We start from the raw sequence: 26,684 nt of genomic DNA, 5'->3' as shown, positions 1-26,684 counted from the left end.
GTGTTTGTCTTGCTTGATAAAAAAAGGCAATGGAAGCCTAAATATCCTCCCCCTTGGGATGGGTGGGATAGACGCATCAAGAAAATCAGTAAAAAGGATTAAAAGAGAAAAGGAAAAGACGACGTAGATAGGATACACTCTCCAAGAATATACAAAAGACTGGAAAGAATGCAGGAAGAAAAACAGAAATAAACAAGGTGAAATAATCAAATATCAGGAAAAGTTGATGAGTGTCTGGAAATAAGAGGAAACATAAAATACCCTGCTAATCATTGATAATTCACTAGTGAAGACACAAAAACTTACAACTCTAAAATAAACAAACCAGATTATTTCTTACCTTTATAGATACGGCCAAGTCCTCTGTAGTCCATTTGGTCTGAACAATTGAAAACAACAACATACTTTCCCAGACATTTGCCCATGTCTTTAGTTGTTTCTGTCTTCCCTGTTCCTGCAGGTCCTGCTGGAGCACCACCCATACTCATGCCCAGGGCCTGCGCCAGAGTGATGTAACACCTAGAGACAGAACAAAGAGTTCTATTAATCTTTTTCTACTATTAATTACTTGAAGTCCATTAATGTAACCGCAGCAGTTGTACCATACAGAGCTGGGGAAGGGGGCAAAAATGGGTGTGCTTCCATGTGGTAAACCCTCATTCCCCTCTTTGCCCACTGTGAAGCTGAGTTACCAGGTACCACCTCTGCTCCACCTGCAGAAAAGTATGCATCCAGCACAGTGATGACTGCAACAGCCCAGGAAACGCACAGGCCAACTCCAAATGCTGAATACCAAAATACTGTAGTAGTGTGATTTTCTCACACTAATCACACGCCCCCCCCCCCCCATGACTCAGCCTCATTCTGCAGCACCAAGACCCACTGGGTTTCTGCCTTTTTTCCCACCCTCCTACTCTTTTCCAGAGCACACAAGATGGGCTCTCTGATCTGACAATAGGAAGGCACAGAGGCTGGAAGTAGCTCCTGTTCTTGCCATTTCCCTACCAGCATGCCAAACCAGAGCAGTGCTGCCAGTCACATGAGGTCTCCGAGTTCCAGGAAGAGAATGGACGAGAGGGAAGACTGTAATTGGCAATAGAGAAAGGAGGGATCCATGAATCCTAGGACTATCTTCCCCTTCAGCCTCCATCCTGGGTTGACATCCTCAGATTTTTTATTAAGTCTCAGCCTCCCTTGATGGTGCAGAGACTACTGAAGGGTGTAGGAAGACTGTTGTTCTAACCTACAATGCTTCAAAATCCCAATAAGTCTATTTCAACACTGTGAAACTCAATACCTTTATGATATATCTAGGGAGAGTAAATGGGCACTGAAAAAAACCAAATTATGTCAACTAGTATCACTTCCTACAAAATAACCCAGTATTCATTGTAATATAAGAGCAGTAATAATGCTTTATCATCTTATTACTCAGTGATCAGTTAACAGGCACCCAGTCAACACAGAAAAAATACCACTCCTAACTATTCTGCTACTGAAAATGAGGTAAGAAAAAGCTGTATATATAGCACAAGTCCTAAACAGAACATCCATTTCATATTTTGTATCTACCATGACATTGTCTGCATCTGACATGATGTTTAGGAGCATTCATTTTCAGTCCCATTATCTTAATGTAATGTACTATCACCAGTATGTATTTATCATGTGCTTCGGGAATCTTTCTGAACACAAAATCATTAGCCAAACAGCACCTGACTCCAAGGTGATTAACAGAGATCAAAGATATCTTCACCTGAAAATTGTCAGAAGCTCATATAAGTTCATACGGCAATATTAAAAATATTAAAATGGAAAAAGCCTATAAGGGGAACAAAATCTGTTCTTATGCAACGCTGCTTAGGTACTTAAGTTTCCCATGCCAACACCAGAAAATATCTCTGCCTTAAATACTCTTTTAATATATGAGAGCGGATAGCCACAAATCCCTGCAGCTCTGTTTGGCTCTTCTTGGTTTGCCCAAAGACAGATACCTGTGCTCTTCTTTGTTGCTATTATTATAGTTTAAACTTATTCAAAAGACTTATTTTCTTTAATAATGTCACCCTGCGCTGGTTTTCAGTCTTATGTGATAAGCCACCTCGAATCAATCCCTAAACAATGAAGTTGCATTTTAATTCTGTAAACAAATTTTGAATGACAACATTTTCTTGATACTGTCTCTCCCAGTGGGCAAAAATATTGTCTGCGTAGTAGTGCTGCCATACTCACCAATCAACTGCATGCTTACTGCTGCAAACAGATCTCTGTCCAGCTTAGGAACAGTAGGCTACGTAACATAGAATTTGGCAGATGCGTGTTACATATTAAAAGCCAGGTAACCAAGCATAGGGGTTTGGTTCTCTTAAATAGTTCACTGGGCATAATTTTGGTTCAGAAATTGGCTAAAGTCTGAAATTTCACTAGTAAATAAAATCTAGTAGCACAGAGAGTGCAAAGACAATCCCAACATTAATTCAACAGCCTGCAGTCACTCCTCACACAACAAATAACTGAACATGCATGGTGTTTTGACATTCCTATCCACACTTAAAAGAACAAGCTCTGGCACAGCAAACACATCTGCCTCCTGCCTAGCTGAAGCACTACCAAGTACTTTAGGAAAATACGCATCTGATGGAGTTTGTACTGTTCTGTATAACTGACACTCCAGCAATGAAAAAGTTCTCCCTATGTTTTGCCCTCAGAGCTTTTTCTGCATTTGTAGTCCTGTAATTCTCCATAGACCTTGCTTTAAACCATATTGGCACTACTTTCTCAGTGCTATGTCCTGAGTTACTGCTTTTTCTTCTAGGGTGACTTCAATTGAATCATTTGCCATAAACCCAAATTCTCACGCAACTACTAGCTGATTGAAAGCAGCAATATATTGTTTTTCAGATCCACTCTGTTTAGGCTCGTGAAGTGTATGGTGTTCAGCTATATTTATCTAAAGCACAAGTGCGTTTTTCAGTGCCTACCACAGCACATATAGCTCAAGCAAACACCGAAAGAGAATTCAAGACCCCTCCTAGGAGTGCCTGCTTTCACTAGCTCATTACATACTCACTGGCCTCAGCTGTTCACCATCGACATTGCAGCACTACAGTGCAACCAAGGTAAGAATTCTGACTCACAAAAGTTAAAGGAAATAAGCCAAAGGAATTAAGTCTTAGCTCCAGTACTATGCATTGCATTCTTTTTATAACTACCTGTCAGTTAAGGGAGTTATAACAAGCCTGTCTGTACACCCTAAGTATTCATTGCAGTAGGTGAACTCTACATCAGTGATTTGGACAACGCATTTATCCAAGTCTTCAAGAAAATAAAATCGAGACTGTTTTTGCCATTCAAAATCAGATGGAGATCTAATATTCATACGGACCTATAATGGAAAAGAAAAATCATTAATACAGAAATGAAATAGTATAACAAATTAATATTAAATTCCATACAGAAAAAAGTCTACTATGCATAAATTCAATAGCTGGAAGAATAAGCATAGAATCTGTAGAAGTCAAGACAGCCAGAATTATCTTTTCAAACCTGTGTATGACGTGCTCTGAATATTTCGACCACTTTGATTTTCCTCTGAATTGTGTACAGAGATGATGAATTGTGTTTTACAGAGCTACTGAAGCACAGTGATGGAAAACTTCATAAAAAACATAAGTAACAATACTGCTTACAGTGCATGGTATCTGGTGCCATTACTCACAGAAATACTAAATCAGGGACTACGCTTATATATATTGTATACTTGTCTGTGTGTTTGCTTATTTGGGATGCGTTTTTTGGTATGAACTTGCCACATTTAGATTTGTAGCAGATTAATAGATCTTGATTCATTATTTTTGACACTTGATCTCAAAACCACCGGCCTCTTCCAGAATACGTAGTCCTGGTTACCGGGCTTGCAGACATGGTGTAAGATGACGAGCAGGTTCTGGATTCTCAGCCACTTCCCTCTACTTTCTCTCAATCACAAAAGGACGCGTTTATCAGGCAACAGAATGTTTTGAGAGAAAAGGATAATATTACATGTACCAATTAAGAATCCTTTCCCCATTTTCGGACTTGCCCCTGATGTCTCATTTCACATCAAGACTGTTAAAATTTAACCAATTTTCTGTGATTTAATTTTACTATAATATGATATTAAATTAATTGATAATGAAATGTCCAATTAAGAAAATAATTACATAAATAAATTTATAATTACAGGCAGAGGATAAAACCCCATGCCTATCTTAGACCTGGCAGTTTTCTTGCTAACTTTCAGTACTTTTCTCTATGAATTTCTGTCTTTCTTTACACATACACTTAATTTTTATCTTTCTAACTTATATGCATAAATTAAACAATGCAGTATTGAATTATTGACCTTTGCTCATGCAAGCTTTTTGAAAGTTATTTTACTTCCATTTTTATAATTATAGTTTCATTCAGTATACTTATCTCAAGGAATTCTGATGCAACTCAATTACAAAAAAAATTAAGATACCTGTTCTGGTTATTGTTGCTACCATTTTCAAACATATGAAGCCTCACCGCTTTAACCTTTGAACAACTATTACCTTAAATCAACACACAGGTTGGGCTGGAAATCACATGATTGACAGCAATACTATAGGGACTTTTTTCCCCTTTACATTTCAATTAAATAATGTATTACATTTTCAGTTTGAGAGAATAGATTAATTCAAAAAGTTCAGCTCTTTTGCTCAGAGTGAAATTGTGCATTATGAGTACGAACAACCATTTTAAAAACTGGTCTGAACCTATGAACTTACCTATATATAATTCACCCTTATCTCTACATGACATCTATACAAAATCAAAGTAAATCTGATATGCTATATCACAGCACCGATGTCAGAACTACTCAAAGCGAATAGATTGCACGGTTTGCTTAAAAATTTTTTACATGTGCAAAAACTTCCATACAGAAACCCCTTTAAAGGTTTTCAGAAACTTACCAAATCATCAAAGATATCCTTCTGGTGCACGTGAATGGTAATTAAAGTTTCATACTTTGTGCGTTCCATTCTTGTCAGATTCTGTGTTGTCATGTCGATCAAATCATTTAAAAGTTCCAAAAACTTCTGATTTGTTGTGTGCATTACCTTTTCCACATAGCAAGAACAGCCATATTAATACAAACATCATTTGTTCCTCCAATGTTAGAATAAAAAATAAAAAACACCTGCAAACATGTGGGCTCATGATATCTATGATCTGCTTTGTATTTATTTGGCTTGGAATCCTAAATTTGAATTTGCAGGCTGCCCTCCATGCATACATTCTTAGTCCAACAGAGTACTACAACAAGGCTATATCTAGATGAACATCATAAGATTTTATTCCAAGACTGTTGCTCCTTCTACTACATGTTACATCTTCAGTTGATTGCATCCCTGCATATTTTCAGAACCATCAGTCTCTGGTTTTGGGTACTGAACATCAGCCCAAGCAATATCTACTCTTCAGGGGGAACAGGAATCTGGAGATCTATCACACCCTTTAACCAGAGGAGAGGGAAAAACGTAGTGTAATTCTAGATGCCAATTTTAAAACAGTATTTTTTTTTGTGGAACCAGATTCTGTTACAAAGTTCCACAAAATACAATATTGACTATACAATACTAACTTAGGTAAACAGCATCAGCCTTTGTCAGTGATGTTGCCCGTACACAACAAATTATAAAGCACCGAGGTCTCAGAAAGGGCAGCTCCTACACACTCCTGTTCCAAATTGTGAGAGAACAATCACACTAGCTTTCTGTAAATATATGCAAAACCTCACCCTGTTTGCTGAGAAAAAAATGCTAAAAACACTTCAAAACTAACAGAGAACTAAACAACCTCCCCACCCCCCAAACACACACACAAAGTTCATCCCAAGTAAACAAAGGCTGTTTTCTAGTTAATGCAAAAGAATCTTTGTGTCTAGTTAGTATATAAACTGGAGTGGACTACAAGTACGTTTACGCCTGTTTTAAACTTTGTATAATGCAGAAAATATAGCACTAAGTGGTCTTCTCCATAGTCTAGAGTCTTTGTTTTCATTCAGTATCAAAGCACAGCATGGCACCATTTCTCTGCATTTACTTGTATGGTAGGATGGTGTTACTAGTTCTCAGTCCAATTTCACTGTATAGTCTTGATTAATGGTAATTTGCAACTCTTTAGTTCACATCTTCTCCTTCCCCCTTCACAGATTCAGTGTTAGTAATAACACCTTGGTGTTAACAGTATCTTCCCTACGTGTTTGAGATTAAACCAGCACCTCCTCAAATGGCTTCTATTTCTTTCCTTCCCCAAAAAAAGAGCTCATCAACTGATGAATCTAATACACTCTGTTACAGTAGACCAATGCCCATGAAACACAGCTATTTCCCCAAATTTGGGAGCTCCTATTTCCTTCCAAATTTGATTTTGGGAAAGTAATAGGATAAGATTCCCTATATTTCCAAACTGAGAAATTGTCCCTTCCCAAGATGACTGTGCTTACAGAACAATAGAGAAAATCGCAGGATTAAGAACAATTCTAAAGCACATGCTGGGGGATGGTGAGGAGGTGTGACCTCTTAACACATTTTATTATCATTCTGTTTTCCTGTTAGTTTATTGGTTATTCTGATTACTTAACTAGTATTTTGTGCTTTTTCCTACACGTTACTTTTAACTTTTCACAATATGCACTGTTCCAAACAATGTTTTTAACTAATCCCCAAAGATTCATTAAATACTACCTTTTTGTCTGTTTTGGTATTGTTCAGTGCATTCTCTGCATCTCTGGTCCAAATCATTTGAATTCCCAGAAGTCCTATTTGTGCAGGAAACATTGCCTGAAAGTCATGCAGCTTAAATCCTGAATCGCTAATGGCCATTGCTGCCTGCCTAATGATGGTGTGGATTGTTTTCCTAATCCCATTCAGCAGCTGACCTAACCAGAATTCCACATTGCCCTGAAATAAACAAAAAAGTACTTTTAAAGAAATAGTTTATGAATAATTCGCAAGGAGAAAAAGCCCTACGTGACTCCCCTCCCCACCCTCCAGTCCTATGTACTCCCATACCCCTCTTTGTTATTCTTTAATCTTTAAAAGACTCCTCTCCTCCTTCTGCTCCATTGTCCTTCTAGAGATACATGATGGATTTGGCACTTCACATCAGTACTGCTGAAAAAACAGGTAAAGTAATCGTTACAGAATGACACTGCCCTTTCTGGCCTTTGCTTTTCCTGTTCACATCGGAAGGTTTTCATTCAACTAGTCAAATAATAGCATGATGCAAAACTCTTGGTCTCTGAAACATAAATCTACCTTAAATCAAGTCATTAAAAACTACAATATATACTTCCATTACCTGAGCTAAAACTGGTTCAATAATATTGACCTGTTCTCCTTCTTGAGATTCAAACAATAAAATCTGGTCGTAGTTTTTTTCATTAAATTCCACTCGGTTAACATTGTCAAACAAACTTAATAAATGTGCCTACAATAGAATCAGGGAAAAAAAAAAGATCCGTAAGCTGATCTGATACAGCATTCTTACTTTGCCTTTAAATACTGTACTAGTAGATTCTGTAAATCTTTCCACAAGTGAAAGAAATTTTCTCAACTAAACAATGAAATCCTCCATGGTTCTCATTCATTGATACTGACCATAAGATCATTATTGCCTTATTACTTGTACCTGAATAGTGTGGGAATCAGATGCCTGACCAAGGATTTCCAGAAGAGCAGGGTCAGATACAAAAAAAAATCTTGGAAATATTAACCGTTTTTTTTCCAAATACCCAGTCAGTGATTTCTGACAGATTTCCAATTGTTCCAGCAAATGTGGTAATAGCTGTGCCAAAGTCTCATCTCCAACGCAGCACTGCACGATGTTTGACATTTCATGGGCTCTCTGCATAATTCTCTGCCATGATTTATCAATGTTCTGAAATCTTCTGGCTTCCTGGAGTACATGAAAAATGCATTAGCTCTTCCTCATGTTCGTCAAATGCTAAAAATTCAAGAATTCCATGAGACAAGGTAACAGTTTAGTATTTCCCTTGCTGTTCAAGTCTTATTTGCAGGACTAATGTATGAATATTTACAGGCATGCTTATAATGATCAGTGCTTATAGTGACCAGAGTTCAAATTGCAAGAGAAAGAGTCCAATGGGACAGCTCTGAAAATATCTTTTATTTTGCACTGGGCACCAAAATTGCCCATATAAAATGATTGCATCACACACCAGAAATTTCCAACAGCAGCCTCTTCAGAAATGACAGTCTTCCTAATAGCAATACATAATGTCATGTAATAGCTGCTCCAGACAGGTTATGAGGAGTAAGTTGTTAGTAGTAATACTTGACAAACAAAAACAGCATAAATACTCTGAAGCTGCCACACTTGTAAGGTATTGTAGGTGAAGGGTGAAGGGAGACAAATTCTCAAATACTGCGAGCTGGAGAATAAATATTTTTCTACACTGGGTATACTGACTTTAAAAACTCTTTCTTCACCTATGACAAATGAAATGTTAATGGGATCACAAATTATCTGAGAGCTAGAATAGATCTCAGGAGACCATCTAAAGCCATTTGCCTGTGACAATACAGGATCATACCCATGCCACTCTTGAAAAGCATTTGTCTGTCTTCAGTTTAAAGATGCTCGATGCTGGAGATTGAGAAACCTCTCCAGGCAATCTTTGCTACTGGTGACTATTCGTACCTAAGCTTAACCTTTCTTGTGTGGACATCAATTACTTCTCATCATATTCATAGATACAGAGAACACATTGTTTTCTTCTAAACTTATCACGTCTTCTCTTCAGTATTTCCTCTCCTCCAAGCCAAACAAGCCTGGTTGTTTGAATCTTTTCTTGTGCATCATCCTTCATGGGTAGCTCCTCATTCTTATACCCCTCTTCTGTGTTCTCTCAAATTCGTCTATATGTTTCTTTGACCAAAACCAGGTACAATAGTCTAGTTATCAGTTATTATTGTGCATGCATTCAACTCACCTGCCTGCATTTTGCACACTAGCAATCTAAACCTCATTTTCTGATTTTCTCTATGAGAGGCAGTGTCAAAAGTCTACCAAGATATATACCAACTACGGGTTTTCCTCTATCCACAAAGCTTGTTGCCCACCTTAAAAATAAATTAGATTGGTTTGACAGGTTTTGCACCTAACAAATCCACACTGACTGTTACTCATCTCCTTGTTAACTTCCAGATGCTTACAGACAGCTATTTGTTGCAGTATTCATCCAGGAATTGCAATTAAGCCCAGTCATTAATCATTACTCCTCCAGCAAGATGTTCCTTCTTCTCCTTATTTAAAAATAGCCACCACGCTTGCTTTTTCCCAGAATACTGGTTCATGTGTCATCGTTGTAAGTAGCTTTAGCAGTTATCAAAGACCACAGCTGTGCTGCAGCATTCGTTCATCTGCAAAACCTGCTTATTCTGCTTATTAATTCTCTAATGAACTTAAACAATATAAATGTACCTCATGAACCAAAAAAAACCTATTGTTATCTTAAATAACAGTTAAGAAAACTTTACTTAGCTGACAAAAATTAATGTGAGTTTTGGAAATTGTACGCCTTGACTTATAACAGATGGGGTCTGAAATAAAATCATATTTAACAATTTCCCAATAAGCATGGTTTGTAAAGTTACAACACTGCTTCATTGAGTGCTACTGAACTTTGGTGTGTTTGAACTATATGAAAACCTCTCATTAGGAGCCACAACAGAGAGGATGACTTCTTCTGGTATTTCTCTCCTGGAGGAAGTCAGAGCATTCCTTAACTCTTTTGCAGCCGCTGTCATGGAAGGTCATAATTGCCTTTTGAAGAAGTTGCAACAGTTCACATATGCAGCTGCTCAAGTCTTGCAGCATCTTTCTCTGGGCCTTAGTTATACTGAGTCCTAGCAAGTATGACAGAAAATCTGTCATTCTATCATTACATAACTTCGAGCCTACAAACGTGCGCACAGGAAGAAACGGATGTTGGTACATATGGGAGAAGTGATACTTCAGTTTTGTACTATTAAGTAGTTCTGAACCATGTGCTATCATAGGATTCACCAATATTGCAAGCTGACAGGAACATTTCAGCCTGAATTACAAACACTCCTGCTCCTGTAGGTTTGACCAAGTTCTAAGCAGCTCAACCAGACAGACCTCGGTTTGGCAAAACTTCTTCTGAACTGCCTATGTACAGCCCACAAAACTTCTATGCATTGTATGCTTTGGCAAGTGAACTCTGTGATGCAGCTCATCTCTTGGTACAACATGTTGCCATTAACATATTGGTATCACAAGTCAACATACTTGAGGTAGTTGTTTTGCAATGTCTCCACCAATAAACACAGCTTCAAGGTAAACCCAGAGGTTTTGTACAGTAATCCAGTTTTCTATTATCTCTGCAGTATTGGTCAACTTCTGAACCCACTGTTGTATAGTGGACTTAAACGGTGCATTATACCTGTATGAACATGAGTTAAAGGGAAAAAGAACCTAAGATGATCATTGTTTACTTTTGGGTTTGAGTAGATTTACACAATATGTACATTTATTAAGTTTTGTACCTGTTGCTCATGAGTGACCCCAAGATCATGAGGCTGTCTTCCACCAAATATATTTTCTCCAATATATCTGATCCTTTCAGAAGGAGTTCTCCTCGAGTTTTGAACTGTCCAAAACTGAAAGCATGAGTACTCCATTCACTGATGACGTGCTTCAATTTTGCTTCAATATCCTTTTCTTTAACAGCACTGATGCAGATATCCTGTGTAAAATTAAACTAGTAAATTATATTCCCCTAAGGCTAATATCATGCACACTTACAAAGACAATTAAAATTCATTGGCTAGATCCAGACTTCAGTGTAAGTTCTAGCTAATGAAAATATACAGTGAAACACCTCAATATCATTATATTACAAACTAGATTACATTATACCCCTACTTGTAACTGTAACATTTTATGGGTTATACTCCATCTTCACTAGCACTAGCCCCTTACACTTTTGAAAATTTATTGGCTCAGAGAATCTGCAGGCAGAATTTGTATTAAATGTATTAAAATTTGAAGTCAAATATACCTACTGAGGAGGTTAAGGAAAATACACATTACCAATCAAAACCAATATACAGTCCAAGAACAGAGCATACGTGGACAATGATTGCCTGCTACTTCTTGAAGACAGTGAAGGCAGGACTGTCACAGAAATGGTTATTGCATCAGAGACAAAAAGGAGCAGCTACTCAGATTGAACCCCAAATTCAGGGTTCCACCACAGGTTTAAAGTCTTTCCTTGAGTGTAAGGCTATCACACTGAACCTTTCACATGGCTTAAATTCTTGTCTGGAATTGGGTACAGCAGAGGTTTGATTTCATGTTTTTGTATTTGAAGTGTTCCTTTGAGGAACAGACAAATCTGGTCACTGCTATGAAGGGTCCACAAATTTAGCTAAGTGACAACAGAACTGAAGTTAGAAACTGTTGGGATTTTCCTTCTTTATATTTAGCTATCCTTTGTTCTCACAAAAGGTAATGAGCATAAAGCTAATGTACTTGCTGGGTAACTACTGCCCCCGAAATGGAGGAGGCAATAGCTTTGCAGCTTGTGCACATTACATAAGCCTTCACATTGCTCTGTGCTCTTGCGAAGAGACACTTTTCAAATACAAAAGGACCCCACTCTCCTCTAAACCTATATTCTCCACTTCTACTGTGTTCCAAGGATTTTGAACACATAACAGGATGAGACTTCCATCAACTACTTTTTCTCTCTGATGAGACATTTAAAGGGAAGAAAAACTTGTAAGTAGGCAGACCCTAAACCAGCAGCATGACAGAATCACGCTACTCTTAAAACAACAGAATTCCTTCTATGGAAGGATTAGTGTATTACCATGTAGCCGTCTAATCCTTCTCCAGAATAAAAAGGAAATAAGCTAACCATCACTTCTAATACCAGCTACCAAACTCCAATCTTCAAAAGAATTCTCCAACTACAGTAAAATTTATTAATGTTATGAAGCTGACTATAAACACGATTCCAAAAGCACAGAGCCCCAGATCACAAGTCATTCATTAAAAATGAACAGAAAAGTACATGTACCTCAATGTCTTCTTTATATTTTAATAAAGAGGCATCCATTATGTTTTTCAAAGAGAAATTTTCAGAGCCAACATCAAAGCGATGCCCAGTTACTTGTGCAATTCTTTCCCAGTGTCGTGACATCATTGCCTAGAAAAGTCCATAGGAATTGGGGAAGATTTTTTTTAATTGTATTATTTTTAGGACTAGAATGATCACATACTTTTCACTGCATCTATTAAACAAATAGAAGAGTCTCAATTTCAATTCCATTGAAAGCATCAATAGTTCTTCTAATCAAATTATGAAGTCTTTTGTTTTACTTTTCTGTAACTAAGCCTAACTAGAATTTTGCCATAAATATAGCTGCTTTTACCTATAAAAAAATGATTATGGAAAGCATCTTATAGTCATACAACAGTCTTCAATAGAGTTTTTCAAGTGAATCTTATCTTCAAATTATTATGCTGAACATACTTTGTTTGCCATCATTTCAAGCAAAGGACAGGTCTCCGTAAAGTCATCAATTTTTGTTTTTAGGTCTTGAAAAGCTTGCCGTTCCTTCAATGCTTTCGGTAACTTACGGATTCTTTAAAAAGCACAAAAAAGAAATACTTTATTCTTAATAATCACAATCCACCACTTAATAGTAAAACACATTCTCATTTTTCATCCAGTGGACCAGTAAATAAAAATCCAGTTGCAAGTTGGCAACATAAGATATAGCTGATTATTTCTGACCGCAGGCATGAAACACTGTCAAAGACAGTAAAAATGACACTAGAATGGTTTGGTTTCTATTTCAGTTTGAATTAAAGGAGGCGAATTTCATGTGCAAACCCATGTCTGAACTTAAGATTTAGCAGTGTCATTTTTTATTAAAAATTTGAAAATGTACCCGATTTTATAAAGGAGAAAAAGGATTACACAACACATATTTTTCCAAGCAAAATAAAGTACCTCCTAAACCAAAACTGATCTGCTTGTATGCAGAAAAATACTTCTGTTTCAATCAAACAAGTCCTATTTTATACCTAGTTTGTACAAGAGATATTTAAAGAAAAATCTTCCTTTATGCACAATTTCAAGATGAAAAAAATTGAAAATTAAGAACCTCTTGTACTGCAAATTATCACAGTTCTACTCACTTCTAGAAAGTCATGCGAATTTTCATCTTCCAAAGCTACAGACCAAAGACTGACAGCAGTTCTCTTACAGCTCAACATCAGAAACGAAAAGCTGCATAAAACCAACCCATAATGAAAAATTCCTTCAAAGAAATTCTCCATTTTTCACAGATCAAAATCAGACAGATCTGTCACACAACGCTGGAGCATATGTGAACTCTTCACTGCTTGCTGATAAGAGGTAGATGAACATATGCATACTGTCATGGAACTGCAATAATCTCTGTAGCCTTTCATCTTGAATCCAACAATAGACAGTATTAAATATGCTAGAGAAAAGCATTGCAGAATGGAAAGTCATACTCTGCCATGTATGGATAAGGCTTTAAGAGGCAGTTCCTGGCTACTTCCATGTTGAGGCACAAGTATCATTCTTACAAAATTTGTCTTAGGCTGGCAATTGGAAACGGGATGTCTTAGCTTGGTAATGAAAACTGCTCAGTTTTTATACAGATACATTTTTCCTTTGTCTTGGTCTCAGTAATATCTTCTAACAGCAAGCTCCATGAGTTAACATACTATGTTAAAAAAATACTCCATCAATCAAGTTTAAATTTCTGTCTTAAACTCACTGGACATTCTCTTTACTCTATATTACAGTAAAAAATAAAGGGAAACATCTCTCTAGCTGTTATTATAAACTTCTATAACGCTCTCTAACAAATGCATTTTCTCTAAATATTTACCCTTTTTATCTCTTTTTAAATCAATTTATTTTGACCTACAGTTATTTTTGTGATTCTTGTTTTCACGATTCTAGGTTTTCTATTCTATTACTATTTTTAAAAGGGGTAGCAAAAAAGAACATTAAAGAACTATGCATATCTTTACAATTACGCTAAAACACTGATTGCATTGCCATATTCCTGCTCCTTCTGACACAGCATACTGTCTTAGTCATTTATGTGGTTACCCCATGTACATTGCTTTACGCTTCTCCAGTTTTAATTGAATAGCTTGATGCAAGAATACTAGCAAGCCTGCCAAAGGAAGGACAGTACTGGGTTAGACTTCTATTACAAAAAAATCTTTACTGCCTGTTGGTGCTCACCTTGCTCCAAATATAGCTCAACACTTGAGAGGAAAAAAAAGTCACACATGAAGTAAAAAGAGAAACACATAGCTTTCAAAACTGTTGTCACTTAAAGAATTCCAGGAGAAGGAAGAATAAAGAGAGTCCTACCAACCTGTAAAATACAATTAACTACAGAAAAAATGATGATGCAGATTCCAGAATTCTACTGAAATGATATTGAGACTTACAGGTATTGTCCAAATGCAGAAGTATATATATTTTGCATACATTAATTTTTACTATTATTATTTTAAAAAGAGGGGTTTTTTCAAATTAATGACTAGAAGACAATTCACTCATTTTTTCGAGGAAAAAAAGGAAACCTCCACCCCACTTCTTCAGTGTGTACAGAAACAGACCCTGTTAAAATGGTGACGCACTCAGAATACCATATGACTAAAACACCTGAGCACAAATACCTTTTCCTATGCTTTCTAAATATTTGGGATGAGATGAAAAACATAGATTTTATCTCATTCTCCTGAATAATACCAAAATGTAAGTGAAGTCCCCCTGAGGTCACATTGGAGAATCCAAAATAAAAAGCTGGTCAAAACTACTGATGAAGCAGAGAGACACACACACTGGCTGTACCAGAAGAGAGGCTCTGCAGAAGAGAAAGCTCTTTATATTGAGTATGAACGTGTCTGGACAGAACTCACTGAGAAGGTGATCAGAGCCACTGTGTAAAGAGGTGAACAAAATGCTTAAGCAAAACAATAAAAGAAGAAAGAAAACAGAGAGGCAGTTCACGTATTTTTTTCCAATAGATAAGTACAAGATAAAAATATTGCAGATTTATTTTCAAACTTTTGCATGTAATTTGGTTATCATATATATTCTGTAATTCCCATTAAAAGTAACACATAGACCAGTACAGATAACTACTCCGAATGGATGCACAGAATACTTAAGACCTGCATACAGACTCTCTGCTTTTGCATGTAACAAAATTCCCCTTTTCTAGCAATTCTGTCCATACCCAGTGCCACAAATCAGTATTCAAAGCAAGCTGGCAAAGGACAAACAATCCAAACCCTGCTGGTTCATAAGCTCTTGCCTCTGAGAGAAGCAACAAGCTGAGTCAGGGAAGTCTTGCAGACCCAGTCATGGCTGCTGAAAACCAAAGGTGCTTCTTTACCAACAAAGTAGAAAAATTCCTCTGACTTCAGCAAAGCATGGTTTCACCTAGCAGTTATTCTGCATGCAACGTGGAGAACATTCTTGCTCTTAAACCTCACAAATAACCCCTCAGAATTTAGTGTGGCTTCTTACCCTTGTCAAAATAACAATTTCAATCCACACAAATGCACAGAAGTAGACAGTAACGTCAAAATTCAGTCTGACATCATAGACTTACAATTAATTAGCTGCAAACTAAATCACTGAGAAGGTAATACACGAAGATCAGCTATGAAGGTTATTTGTACTTAAAACTATCTTGCCACCAGCGTATGCGCCTTATTCATTAAATAAGCTACAACCTACATTACCTTACAGGAACCTACCTATTCATTAAATAAGCTACAACAAGCCTAAAGTGACTCGCAGGTGGAGCTAAGTAAGGTCACACACTAGCTGCTTGTGGCACTAGAGTCTGCAAGAAGTAAAGCTGTGCTGAGCACCTGATCAAGGCTGAGCTTGAAACAAACTGACAGATTTTTGCCGCTCAGGGCAATTTTCACAAGATAATTAACATGGCACACTGAGAAACAAAAAATGTATGCACTTCAACAAACAATAACTTGCCTGTTTTGAAAATCCAGAAGATCATTGTTAATTTTTTCAATATTTAAATCATTCCAAAGCATTTCATTGTATCCATCGATGTTAGCAGTAACTGAATTATAAAGACTGTAAAGTTTCTGAAGTAATGAAAGCTCACGTTTAATTTTGTGCAGTTCAGGATACTCTGTTTAAAATTTTGAAAGAAGAAATTTGTAAATGTTAATAAGGTACAACTGTATTCATGAACACAAAAATCCATATATTTCTAAAATTGGTATTTAATAAATGTCTGAAACCAGACTTGCAGTCTTTTAGATAGTGTCTAATAAGACAAACTTTTCCAGTTACATTACATAAGAACATCAGATTTTGATGCACAGTAATCATACAGATTGCTGAGCTTTTTATAAATATTCTTCTATAACAGTAGATGCAATCTTATAAGGGAGGTCCTGCACCTATGTGTGAAGAAGATTGTCGCGACTTCAGCTGGGATAGTTAACTTTCCTCTCAGTAGCTGCTGTGTTTTGGATTTAGTATGAGAAGAGTGTTGATAACAGTGATGTTTTCAGTTGTTGCTATGAAATCAAGGACCGTGTGCAGTTTCTCATATTCAGCTAATGAGCAGGTGTGCAGGAGGGAGCATAGACAGACAGACAGCCAAGCTGGTCAATGGAAATGTTCCACACCATTCACGCTCAGTTAATGAACGGGGTTAGTAGGGGGTGGGAAACGATCGGCTTTTCAGTTTTACAGGAGTTTTGAATCCTCTCTTGGCCGGGAGTTCAAACTTTTTTTCAGGCTGCAAATTGGTCATCGGCTGGTGAGAAAAATTGTACTGTACATAGTTTGTTTTGCATACTTATTATTATAATTATTATCATTACTGCTCTTAGTATCATTAGAAGTATTAGTATTTCCTTTGTTGCTTTACTAAACTATCTTTATCTCAAGCCTTAAGTTTTCCCTTTTGTCCATTTTCTCCTCCCCGTCCCACTGGGGGGGAAGGAGGAGAGTGAGCGAGCAGCTGTCTAGTGCCGAGTTGCCAGCTGCCAGCTTAAACTACAACAAAGATAATGTTTAAAAAGTAGCTGAAATGGCAAAGGAATGCACTACAGTTTTAAACAAGAACTAAAATACCCTCATCTCAATTTGCCTTATTTACTTAAGTGGCAGAGGTTGGGGATGGGGGGTGTGCTTTCAAAATAAAAATATAAACTATATTACACAATAAAAGTATTTTAAATGGACCTCCTTAACTGAAATTCTTTGTTTAGCTTTTCTCTTCTCTTTCGGAATTCCTAGTTAAATATATCATGATTACGGTGTATGTCTTCAGACAGGAATATATACCGTATTTAGTATATGCAAATTAACGTGCTTATCATATATTCTGCTGTAACTTTAATTCACACCACGGTCTTCCAAACTTGAAGTGTGTCTGACTAGGAGGCACAAGGATATTACAGATCAGTTGCACAGCCCAAGTGAATTCATTATATACCTGGATCAGAGACAACTTGAGTACTTCAGCAACATGTTCCCCAAATTTGGACATGGAGAAATACAGACAGGAGATGTGCTTAGCTCCGAACAGAAAAAGCAAGAGCGCTAAGCAGCTGGACCCTGAGATACATGGAACAGTGCAATACTTTTCCACCTGATGTTTATGTACGTGCAGACTGAGAGCCAGCTTCACACAGCTGCTTTTCATAGGGAAGACAATAACAATTTACTGCAATGACTTTGTCTGCAATGAATCCAGCACTGAATGCATTTAGCAGGACTCACAAGAAAAATTTAATAGCCTAAGACCAGGTATCCATATCGCCTGAGAAGCTACCTGTGATAGGAAGACCAAATAATTCTTCCCCACCAGAAAGAGAGATATACTTCCTCCATAGCTCATCAAATTTGGCTTGAAAGATCTGTAATCTGTCACTTGCTTCATGGGGAGGAACATTCTTCACACTGGGGCCCCTGTGAAAAACAGAACATTCAGTGCAAGTATCAACCATACAGGTACCACGAAGAAGCACAACAGAACTCAGACCTGACTTACTGGACAGAATTTCATATTCTCTAACATTTTTTCTAGAAATTTTCACAAAAGACACTAGAAGAGAAAATGCAAAGTATATTCAGTGTCCCAACATTACATAGCGAGTAGTCCCTGAAAGCAAGCCCAATTTATTTTCTAGTAATAAAATCCATCTCATTACCATACATATTACAAACAGCTAAACAGATCTACAAATGTTTTGACTTTGTTATTTTCTGTTTCTTCTGTAAAACACATTTTACTGACTATTTTTATTTAGATTCTTAAAAAGGGAAAGACAACAGGTATATAATTCAGGCATGAAAATTTGATAACTGGTACTAGAACCATCATTAAGCACTCAGAAAAATAACAAAAAAAAAAAAAGATTTGCCCCAATGAGTACATCTCAGCTGCAGGACTGGGTGTAACCCCCAGCTCTCACGCCTGGGACCACTTCTTCGCTGCAGAAAAATATTTTGGGCTAAGAACTGTATGTCATCTTCTGTTGTGCCATGGTTACTTCTAGAGAGAAGTACGGGCACATGGGCATCAGACAGCAGTGCAGGCTGGCTGCTTGGAAAGGAAAATGGAACCAGGAGAAGAAAGCAGCAATACAGTAAGCAGAGACAGTCAGGGCCTGGTCTCACAGTACCTGCGCAAGGAGAGCAGGGCAGGCCTCGGGACAGTAGTCAGGTTCCAGTTAGAGTCCAGATCTTCAGACAAGTCCACAATAATTACATAGGACGAAGGTCAAGCAGGGAAGGTGAGTCAGCAAGTCAGGGTCAGGAGCAGGTCTACCGAAGGTAACCAGCATAAGACACAGTCCAGTGGTTACCTGGCTGTTCTAAGATCAGGCCAAGTGAGTCTGTGCATTGGGTTCCAGGTACAGCTGGAGCTGCAGGTCAGGGGGCCAAGCAGCGAAGCCCCAGCTTAAAAGCAGATCCCACAGGGAGGGGGTATCAGCCCTTGCAGAGGCCTCCCAGCAGAGCTGCGTGGGAGTGCTCTGTCACCAAAGGAAGGGGGAAGACCTCAGAGTAGCTGAGCCCATGCAGCTGAACCTCCAGGAGGGGGAGTGCTCTCAGGGTCCCCACAACTGGTGAAAGCCACAGGGTGTTTCCATGAATTCCTCTGAACAACTCTGCGAGAAGAACTGCATGCAGCTCTACACATGCATTCACACTGGCAACTTGGTGCTCTAGCAAGTTTCTTCTAGGTGCAAATCCACCTTGTATCTATAGCTGGAGTCTTGACGCCTGCACTCAAAGGCACTGCTAGCATGCCTTCAAGAAGTTTCACTCCTTGTGTAGCCAAGGTTGAAGCCAAACACCATTTAGACCATCCTGCCTGTAAGACCAATGCAAAAGCACTCACCCTAGGAGAAGAGTATATATTTGCCAAGACCCTCCAGGAGCACATGCTCTATGTGTGCACTGAATTCTGTTCGTAACAGCAAGGCAGCCTGCAGAGGCTGTACACAAAGCAGCTTCACACTGCCCACGGGCTGAAAGCACGGAGTGCATGCCTAGGGTCAGCTGCTGATATGAACTGCCTTGCCAGAAAACATACACTGTGCAGGTATTGTCCTAGCACCACAGCAGATCACAGCAAGCCAAATTCTAGTCCTTCCTTCTTTGCTGTTAATGTAGAAGTGTCCAACGAAGCACAGATACCCCGCAATTTAAATTAAAAAAAAAGCCAAAGTAAGCTTAGAAATAAGACTGAGAAAGACCCAGTGAACTTAGAAACACACAGAACTGGAATCTCCACTCACACCCAAGGTACTACTTACATACTTAAATATCTGCTTAAGTACTTTGTTGAGTTTAGAACCCAAAAAACACCTTTAAATTTGCATAAGGATTGAGAATTTGATTTCTTTTTCCACAACCTATTAACTCTTCTGAAATTTCACCGACTCCAGCATTGAAATCATGGGTATGAATCTGTGACAATAAGAGTATCTGCTCATCTTTCATTATTCTGAAATTTGGCTTTTTTTATGAGCTGTGACATATACATTGAGGCTGTGCTGTGTTTATGTTCTGAAGCCCTTTAGATACACCATTTTGAACCATCATTAATGAAGCATAATTGTATTGCACCACAGGTCACCTACTTTTCATCATAATCTTTGTAAAATTCTGCAGTATCAATCTGGAATTTTTCAACACCACTCAGAAGATCCGTTTTCATGCCTGACTGTACCTTCAGCAGCAAGTCCTCAACCTGCAGTGCCTACAGGCAGACAAAGAGGAAAAACAGGCATAAAAGAGGAAGGAAAAAAAGCAGAGAGTTTTAACTAAGAAAATAGTTTTGTTCTAGCATTTCAACACTAAAACAGCTGACAATAACTTTGCTATATATATGATTTGAGAAATAATACAGCTGTGATACCTGTGTGTTTAGGTTCTTCCAGGCATAAGCCAATCCATCAACTCTTTCTGTATTTCCATCTTTAAAGAGCAGACTGTATTTATGAAGCACAGAATAAGATTCTTCTATAGGTCCAACTGTCATGTCAATTTTAATCTCATTCTCTCGTATTTCTCTTAGTGCTTCCATCGTTCCCCGTACATCGTCAAGGTCATGGATAGGTCTGCTTAATCTCTTGCTAACATTTTCAATGAATGCATAAATTTCATCCATGTCTGTGGCAGACTTTTTATTCAAAGCTAATCCAAAAGTTCTTTGTCTTGAGCGGCATTCCTGAATTAAAGCTATTTTCAATGACTCTGTCGCAATATCCACTGATTCCAGTACATAGTGATTTGGCAGTTCTCTGATTTGCATTTCTAATTGCTAAGACAAACACAGGTTTTCAGCTTTTAATTTCACTAAAATTTCTCTGAGCAGTTCATTTTTATTAAAGATATAATACTTACAGAAAAGTACCTGATTTGAGTTTGGAATTCAGCCATTGTTGGTTTAGTATCTATAAATTCCCTTACTTTTTCCTCTGGATCCTATATAAAAAAAGTTTAATTATTATTCAGCATTGGTATTACAATAACCTACAGGGAACCCAGGCTGCCTGATGCACTGTGCAAACACAAATGATCCCTCTCCAAAAACGCTTAAGATACAAGCGTTAAGATCAAACTATTTCACTTGAACTCCTTTTACTGACTCTTACTCTTTGTACAGTTCTCTTTAAAGCACTTGAAATCCATCTGTAACTCAAAAACTGACACACATCAGGATATCCCTTACCCATGCAAATATTACTACAAAAATTACAATGTAGCTGCTAAAACTTTGCTGGAAATATTTAATTCCCAGTCTCCCTTCCGCCTGAAAACCCCTAAAAGAAGCTCACGTCCTCTAACAGGTATTTAAATGGTAGCGATTGTACTCAGCCATCTCCACTCTTGCTGAAACAGTATATTTAACTAAGTTTCTAGCTCCAAATGGACTGGCCATTTGGAGCAAGCACAGTTTGGCAGGGAAGGATGGATTTAAGGAAAAGGGGGTATTTAGCTTGCTGAAGCTTGTTCAAAGGCAATAAAGCACTGAGAATCCGTCCTTTTCATACGGTAGGCCAATCTCTGCACATGTGAGAACTTCAGTGTCACCAGCTCAATAAATGTGCTAAATTCTTGATTCAATTACAGCCAAATGATCTTCACTCAGCTCAATGACATTCACCTACAGTCTGCACCGTGAGGTCCTTGAGAAGCTGTTACGGCTTCTCTGGCCAATGAGTTACCAGTGACAGTTCCCAGTGGTCCTACAGAAATTACAAAGACGAGGGGAAACAGTGACAACTCCTCAGGAGTGTTAAGGTTAAGGAGCAGATTAATTGCTTGTTTTAGAAGATTGTAGTAAAAAGGAAATATTATCATGCTACTGCATCATCCAACCTGATTGTGCCTTGTCTGGGTGAAATGATGTACCGTCAACATGTGGTTAGCTCAAACAGTATCTCCAAAAGCTGAAGTAGCTAAGCATTAAGATTTGGCACTGTCTTAGCCTGAACTCTAGCTGCAGAAAAAGTCAGCTGTGGGAACAGGGTCACCTATGAGTTGGTTTAGGAAGAGGAAGTTAAAAATACTGAGCAGTTCCAAAGACAAGATTACTCCTGTTTTGATTGCTTGTTTCTCAGCCTGACTAAAGCACCTTTGATAGGTAAGTTGTCCATCCACGCAGAGTTGAATTTCACTAGTCAGAATGTACACAAGATTTTATTTCTCAATATTCCTCCCGCCAAAACAATCCTCAGAGCTTTACCATTTATGTGACTGGACCCACTTCCCAATGAAGACAACTCCATCAGCCCAGATTAATTTCTGCTTTGGAATCCTTATTACTGGAAAGATTTGCTAGATGTAGTTTATAGCTTTTCTATTTCTTCACAAAAACTGCTGTCAGCAGTGGTTGCTGAAGAACTAGCCAGTTTAATATTCAGGAGCAGTTATGTAGTCTGCAGTTTCTCAGACGTTCTGCTGAATTATTCTTTTTTATAACCTATGCAGACAAAATGCTGTGAGAAAGATGCATAAGCATACGAGAGCATAAGCTTGTTTATGCTTCGACGTGTGTTTTTGTTCTGCTTTCTTCCTCAGACGGTTTGATTGGTAAAGAATTATGAGTTCTGGTCAGCACAAGAGTAGACAGAGGAGGTAGGATGGGTATATGGATTCTACCATGAAGCCAATAAGCCTACTGAGCACACAGTCTCCTTACGCAACTGAAAACAGCTCATTTTTAAGATTTCACAGGATAGCAACATACTTTATTAAATATGTATTTAACCTTGTTCCAGATGCCTGAAAATTCAGAAAAGCTGTTCAGAAGATCCGATGCTTCAGTTTTAAGAGATAAAATAATTGTATTCAGTTGGACCACCACTTTGTTTATATCCTTATGCTCGATGATTTGCTTGTCTAAAGGTTTCAGTGCCACCATCCTTGTGAGTTTGCTCTCATCACCTAGCTCTACAGCAGCAGCTTGTTCAATCTAGTATAAATTAAACAAGAAAAAAACATATGTCCAGTAGTTTTATTTATTTTTAACACTACGAAATGCCCAATAATGCACACACATTAAGTATTTCTAAGAACAGAAAGTGCAGAGAAAGCATCCACAACGAGACTCCCTGTTCTTAGATTAGATTTCTACAGAACTCTAGTTCTAGTGCTGATTTTATAAAAAATTGCCATATGGAGCTATATATTAACCATCTCTGAATGACATCTGTCAAATATGCATTATGTATAACCGTGCTGTTTCTTACTCCTACACAGCTGCTCAGGTCTTCCTCCTTTCTTTAGTGTGGAATTACAATCTATACCCTTTCTTGGCCAAAAAAAGTCCTGGAGGCAGTGGACAGTTGGCTGCTTGGAAATGAGCAAAAAATTCTGCTTGAGGAAACTGAATTCAACCCACTCTCTCATGGTTTGTTTTTATTATTATTATTTATTTTCAGGACTTGAATGGTTTTTTTTCATTGAAATGAGCTTAGCTATTTTTCATGTCAGATTGACAAAATAGGAAGACATTTTTACAAAGACACTTTTCAGCACAGATCTACATAGATCTATATTTCATTATCAGAGGAGAAAATTAAGGGCATTTGATTACCATTACTGTGCATTTCTGTACTTCAACAAATTTCAGTTTCTATTTATACCTCAGATCTTCCCAAGGTTTTAGTGCTCATTTCAATGCCAGTTAAAATATTTATATTGTATTTACCACACCATTATAGGTGCTGTAGGCAGCCCGAAAGTATAACTTAAAATAAAGTTTTTGCCTGGGAAGAGTAATAATAATTTATACTCATCTAGTAGTACCTGTGCATAATTCTCACACATTCTCTACAATATCATCATCCTCCTTGAACAGTATTTTTAAAAGACTTTTATTAAAGCAACTTTTTATTTTAATATTAAAAACCACCAAACATAAGGTTTATGAATTATTGTTCTTATATTCAATTACTTGGTACAGAGATTAAAAACTAGGCTTTCATTTAACAGGAAGATCCACCAGATTACAAGTCAAAGCTTTGGCACAGAACATATTCTTTTGAGATTAAGAAATGTTAACCAAAATATTAAAATTTTAAATTAATCAAAATAAAATACTCACCTGCTGCTGTTTATGATTTAAGTAAGCAAATTTCCACAGCGGGATATCCTTGGCTATTGATAATATGATATTTACTGCTCTGTTTACAGCACTCTGAAAACAGCAAAACATTCACTTCGATTACACAGAGAGATCATGACATATGAGGGGGAAGAAAGAAAAAAGAAAAAAGGGATCCTCCAAACAACACCAAAATGGAAAAATTATACCTCCATCTTTACAGGAAACATTAATAAGCATGAACTAGGATCACCCAAAACACATTTTGTAAGGGGAAAGCATACTCCATAAAGCTTTATCACAGTCCTTCTACATTTATGTGGTTTTCAAAGAGCAAGAGGGACCTTTACGAGCAGTAATTATCAATCACTGGGGTTCATAACTTAATTATAATCCTATTTCCCCTTAAACTGGTTATAAGCATAGTTATTTATTATTAATAATAATAGTTCTCACATTCACCTCAGCATCCCTGAATATGTTTGTCTGAATTTGTGATGGTATACTCTATAATCTATACAGGCAGCTATATAAACCATTCTACAACTTCTTCTATCTACAGTATTTTTAAATTATGCTTTTTGGTCTGATTTCTTGCTGACAACACCACGAAGGCTGCAAACAAAATCTGAGAAAGAATTCACTTACTGATTTTGACAGTCACAATGCTACATGAAAAGTCCACAAATCAACATCATAAACAACTAGTACTTTGTGGATAATTTCAGACATCACAGGAGACTGTAAGTACACGTGTAAGAATTTTGCTGAATTAGTAAAAGTTTAAAAGAGTGTATGAATTTTTCCACAGTTTAGGGCTTCAGGCTGGTAGTACTTTTCTTCACAATTCACTATTGCAGATTGCCAATTTTTTAATGATATTTAAAACTGATAACATCATTTTATACTTTAAAAGAGTTTAAAGAGACCAGGAAGCCAAATCAGGCTGTATCAATGGCATTCATTTTTATTTTTGCATCCACTGAAATGTTTGCCTCTAAGTAGAGGGTTGTGAACGTGAGTTACTGAGCTTTTAGGAAAACAGTTCCTTCTACTGGCCTGCATAACAAACCTGATGAGTGGCTTCTTGTCCTTTAGCACCCAATGATGTCACGAACTCAAGTGACTTTTAATCTTTTTTTCCCTTCCTTTTAGTTCTTGTAACAGATTAAACTTGCAAATGTTGTTTTTAAACAACGCATTTATAAATGTTTTGTCATAAATGACCAAGATGTGCAATTCTTTTGTTACCTGAATATCTTCAAGACTTGGTCTCAAGACAACATTTGGAATCGCCAGCTGAATTTCAGCTTTGAACAAAGGAACCCTCTGTGTCTCTACAAACTTGGTCATCTGATACCTCGAGTTAACAACATGCAATCGATGTCTTAAGGACTCTAAAGAAATCTTCATGCCTAAATAAATATAAAATTTAAGTGAGGTTATATTTTTTACCACAATAAGCTTTGGAAAAAAATATTTAAATTATATTAAAAAATTAAACATCACTGAAAAAGACAGACTCACATCTGACCAAAGAGTCAGTATTCTTCTGACAAAGCTGTCCCAGTAGATTATAGTAACTACAGGACAGGCATTCTTGGCAGCGTGTTTTCTGTTTCATGTCAAGATGTGTACAGGCATATAAATCCTGAAGAGTTAAAGGGAAATTCTTAGGAAAATAACCATATTATCCAGCACGTAAGTGAAATATCACATATCTGACTAGGTCATAAAAGGTTACTTTTTAAACTATAGAGGTCTTCTTACCTCCAGAGTTCTCCTGGCATCTGCTTTCAGCCTATGCTTAAGAGTATCTACCAGTTCGTACACAGTGCATTCCACTTGATGACTCTGTCTACAAAAACAACCTTACAGTCACCCACAGGGAATCAAACATAAGGAACACTCTTTGCTGTTCTGCAGGCACACCCCCCCCCCAGGTCCCACTGCACTGTGAAGAATTGTACGTGCAAGGAAATACTGTTATACTTTTCCATTTGTTCGTATTGCTTGGGCATACAGAGAACGGAAGACATTAAAATATGCAGACTATCAAGAAACCCATTTGTCAGACTCTGTTATATCGGATTCAACTGGACTTCATACTAATTAAAGAGAAATAAGTTTTCTAGCTATAGTTAATAAAATAGGCTTATCATGATGATAGATTAAAATAATCTGTGAAACCCGAATTAGTAAAATAAAAGCAAAAAAAAAGGTATCTTATTTTGCATAGCGAGCATAGACTTTTTTGGAGAAGAACTGAACAACTGTCCTGTTATAACCTGGAAAACAAGCAGAGGCCAAAAAATTTGCAGCACTGGGAAAATGGGAAATCTTACATTAGCTAGCTGGCATTAAGAATCAAGCAATTAAAAGGCAGATGAGATTTAAAGTCTCATCCATCTTCATTTTTATTGCTACTGATTAAAATGC

At 37.4% G+C, this 26,684-nt stretch overlaps 1 protein-coding gene across 1 annotated transcript in view; it reads right to left on the bottom strand.

The window, feature by feature from the left end:
- The window catches only part of LOC104335546 (dynein axonemal heavy chain 5), a 176,738-nt gene that overhangs the window by 118,692 nt on the left and 31,362 nt on the right, over nucleotides 1–26,684 (bottom strand). The window contains exons 23-42 of the mRNA XM_075416652.1: nucleotides 26,016–26,103; nucleotides 25,773–25,896; nucleotides 25,497–25,660; nucleotides 24,246–24,338; nucleotides 22,908–23,111; nucleotides 21,038–21,118; nucleotides 20,550–20,954; nucleotides 20,272–20,390; nucleotides 17,955–18,091; nucleotides 16,133–16,295; nucleotides 12,599–12,710; nucleotides 12,143–12,271; nucleotides 10,605–10,804; nucleotides 10,348–10,501; nucleotides 7,702–7,968; nucleotides 7,372–7,500; nucleotides 6,756–6,971; nucleotides 4,980–5,126; nucleotides 3,213–3,385; nucleotides 341–519 (exon numbers count right to left, since the gene is read on the bottom strand). Coding sequence (XP_075272767.1) covers nucleotides 341–519; nucleotides 3,213–3,385; nucleotides 4,980–5,126; nucleotides 6,756–6,971; nucleotides 7,372–7,500; nucleotides 7,702–7,968; nucleotides 10,348–10,501; nucleotides 10,605–10,804; nucleotides 12,143–12,271; nucleotides 12,599–12,710; nucleotides 16,133–16,295; nucleotides 17,955–18,091; nucleotides 20,272–20,390; nucleotides 20,550–20,954; nucleotides 21,038–21,118; nucleotides 22,908–23,111; nucleotides 24,246–24,338; nucleotides 25,497–25,660; nucleotides 25,773–25,896; nucleotides 26,016–26,103 — 3,284 coding nt within the window. The remainder of the gene's footprint in view (nucleotides 1–340; nucleotides 520–3,212; nucleotides 3,386–4,979; nucleotides 5,127–6,755; nucleotides 6,972–7,371; nucleotides 7,501–7,701; nucleotides 7,969–10,347; nucleotides 10,502–10,604; nucleotides 10,805–12,142; nucleotides 12,272–12,598; nucleotides 12,711–16,132; nucleotides 16,296–17,954; nucleotides 18,092–20,271; nucleotides 20,391–20,549; nucleotides 20,955–21,037; nucleotides 21,119–22,907; nucleotides 23,112–24,245; nucleotides 24,339–25,496; nucleotides 25,661–25,772; nucleotides 25,897–26,015; nucleotides 26,104–26,684) is intronic.

Source organism: Opisthocomus hoazin, chromosome 3 (assembly GCF_030867145.1).
Source record: "Opisthocomus hoazin isolate bOpiHoa1 chromosome 3, bOpiHoa1.hap1, whole genome shotgun sequence".
Taxonomy (NCBI): Eukaryota; Metazoa; Chordata; class Aves; order Opisthocomiformes; family Opisthocomidae; genus Opisthocomus; species Opisthocomus hoazin.
This window is presented reverse-complemented; position numbering and strand designations above follow the sequence as displayed.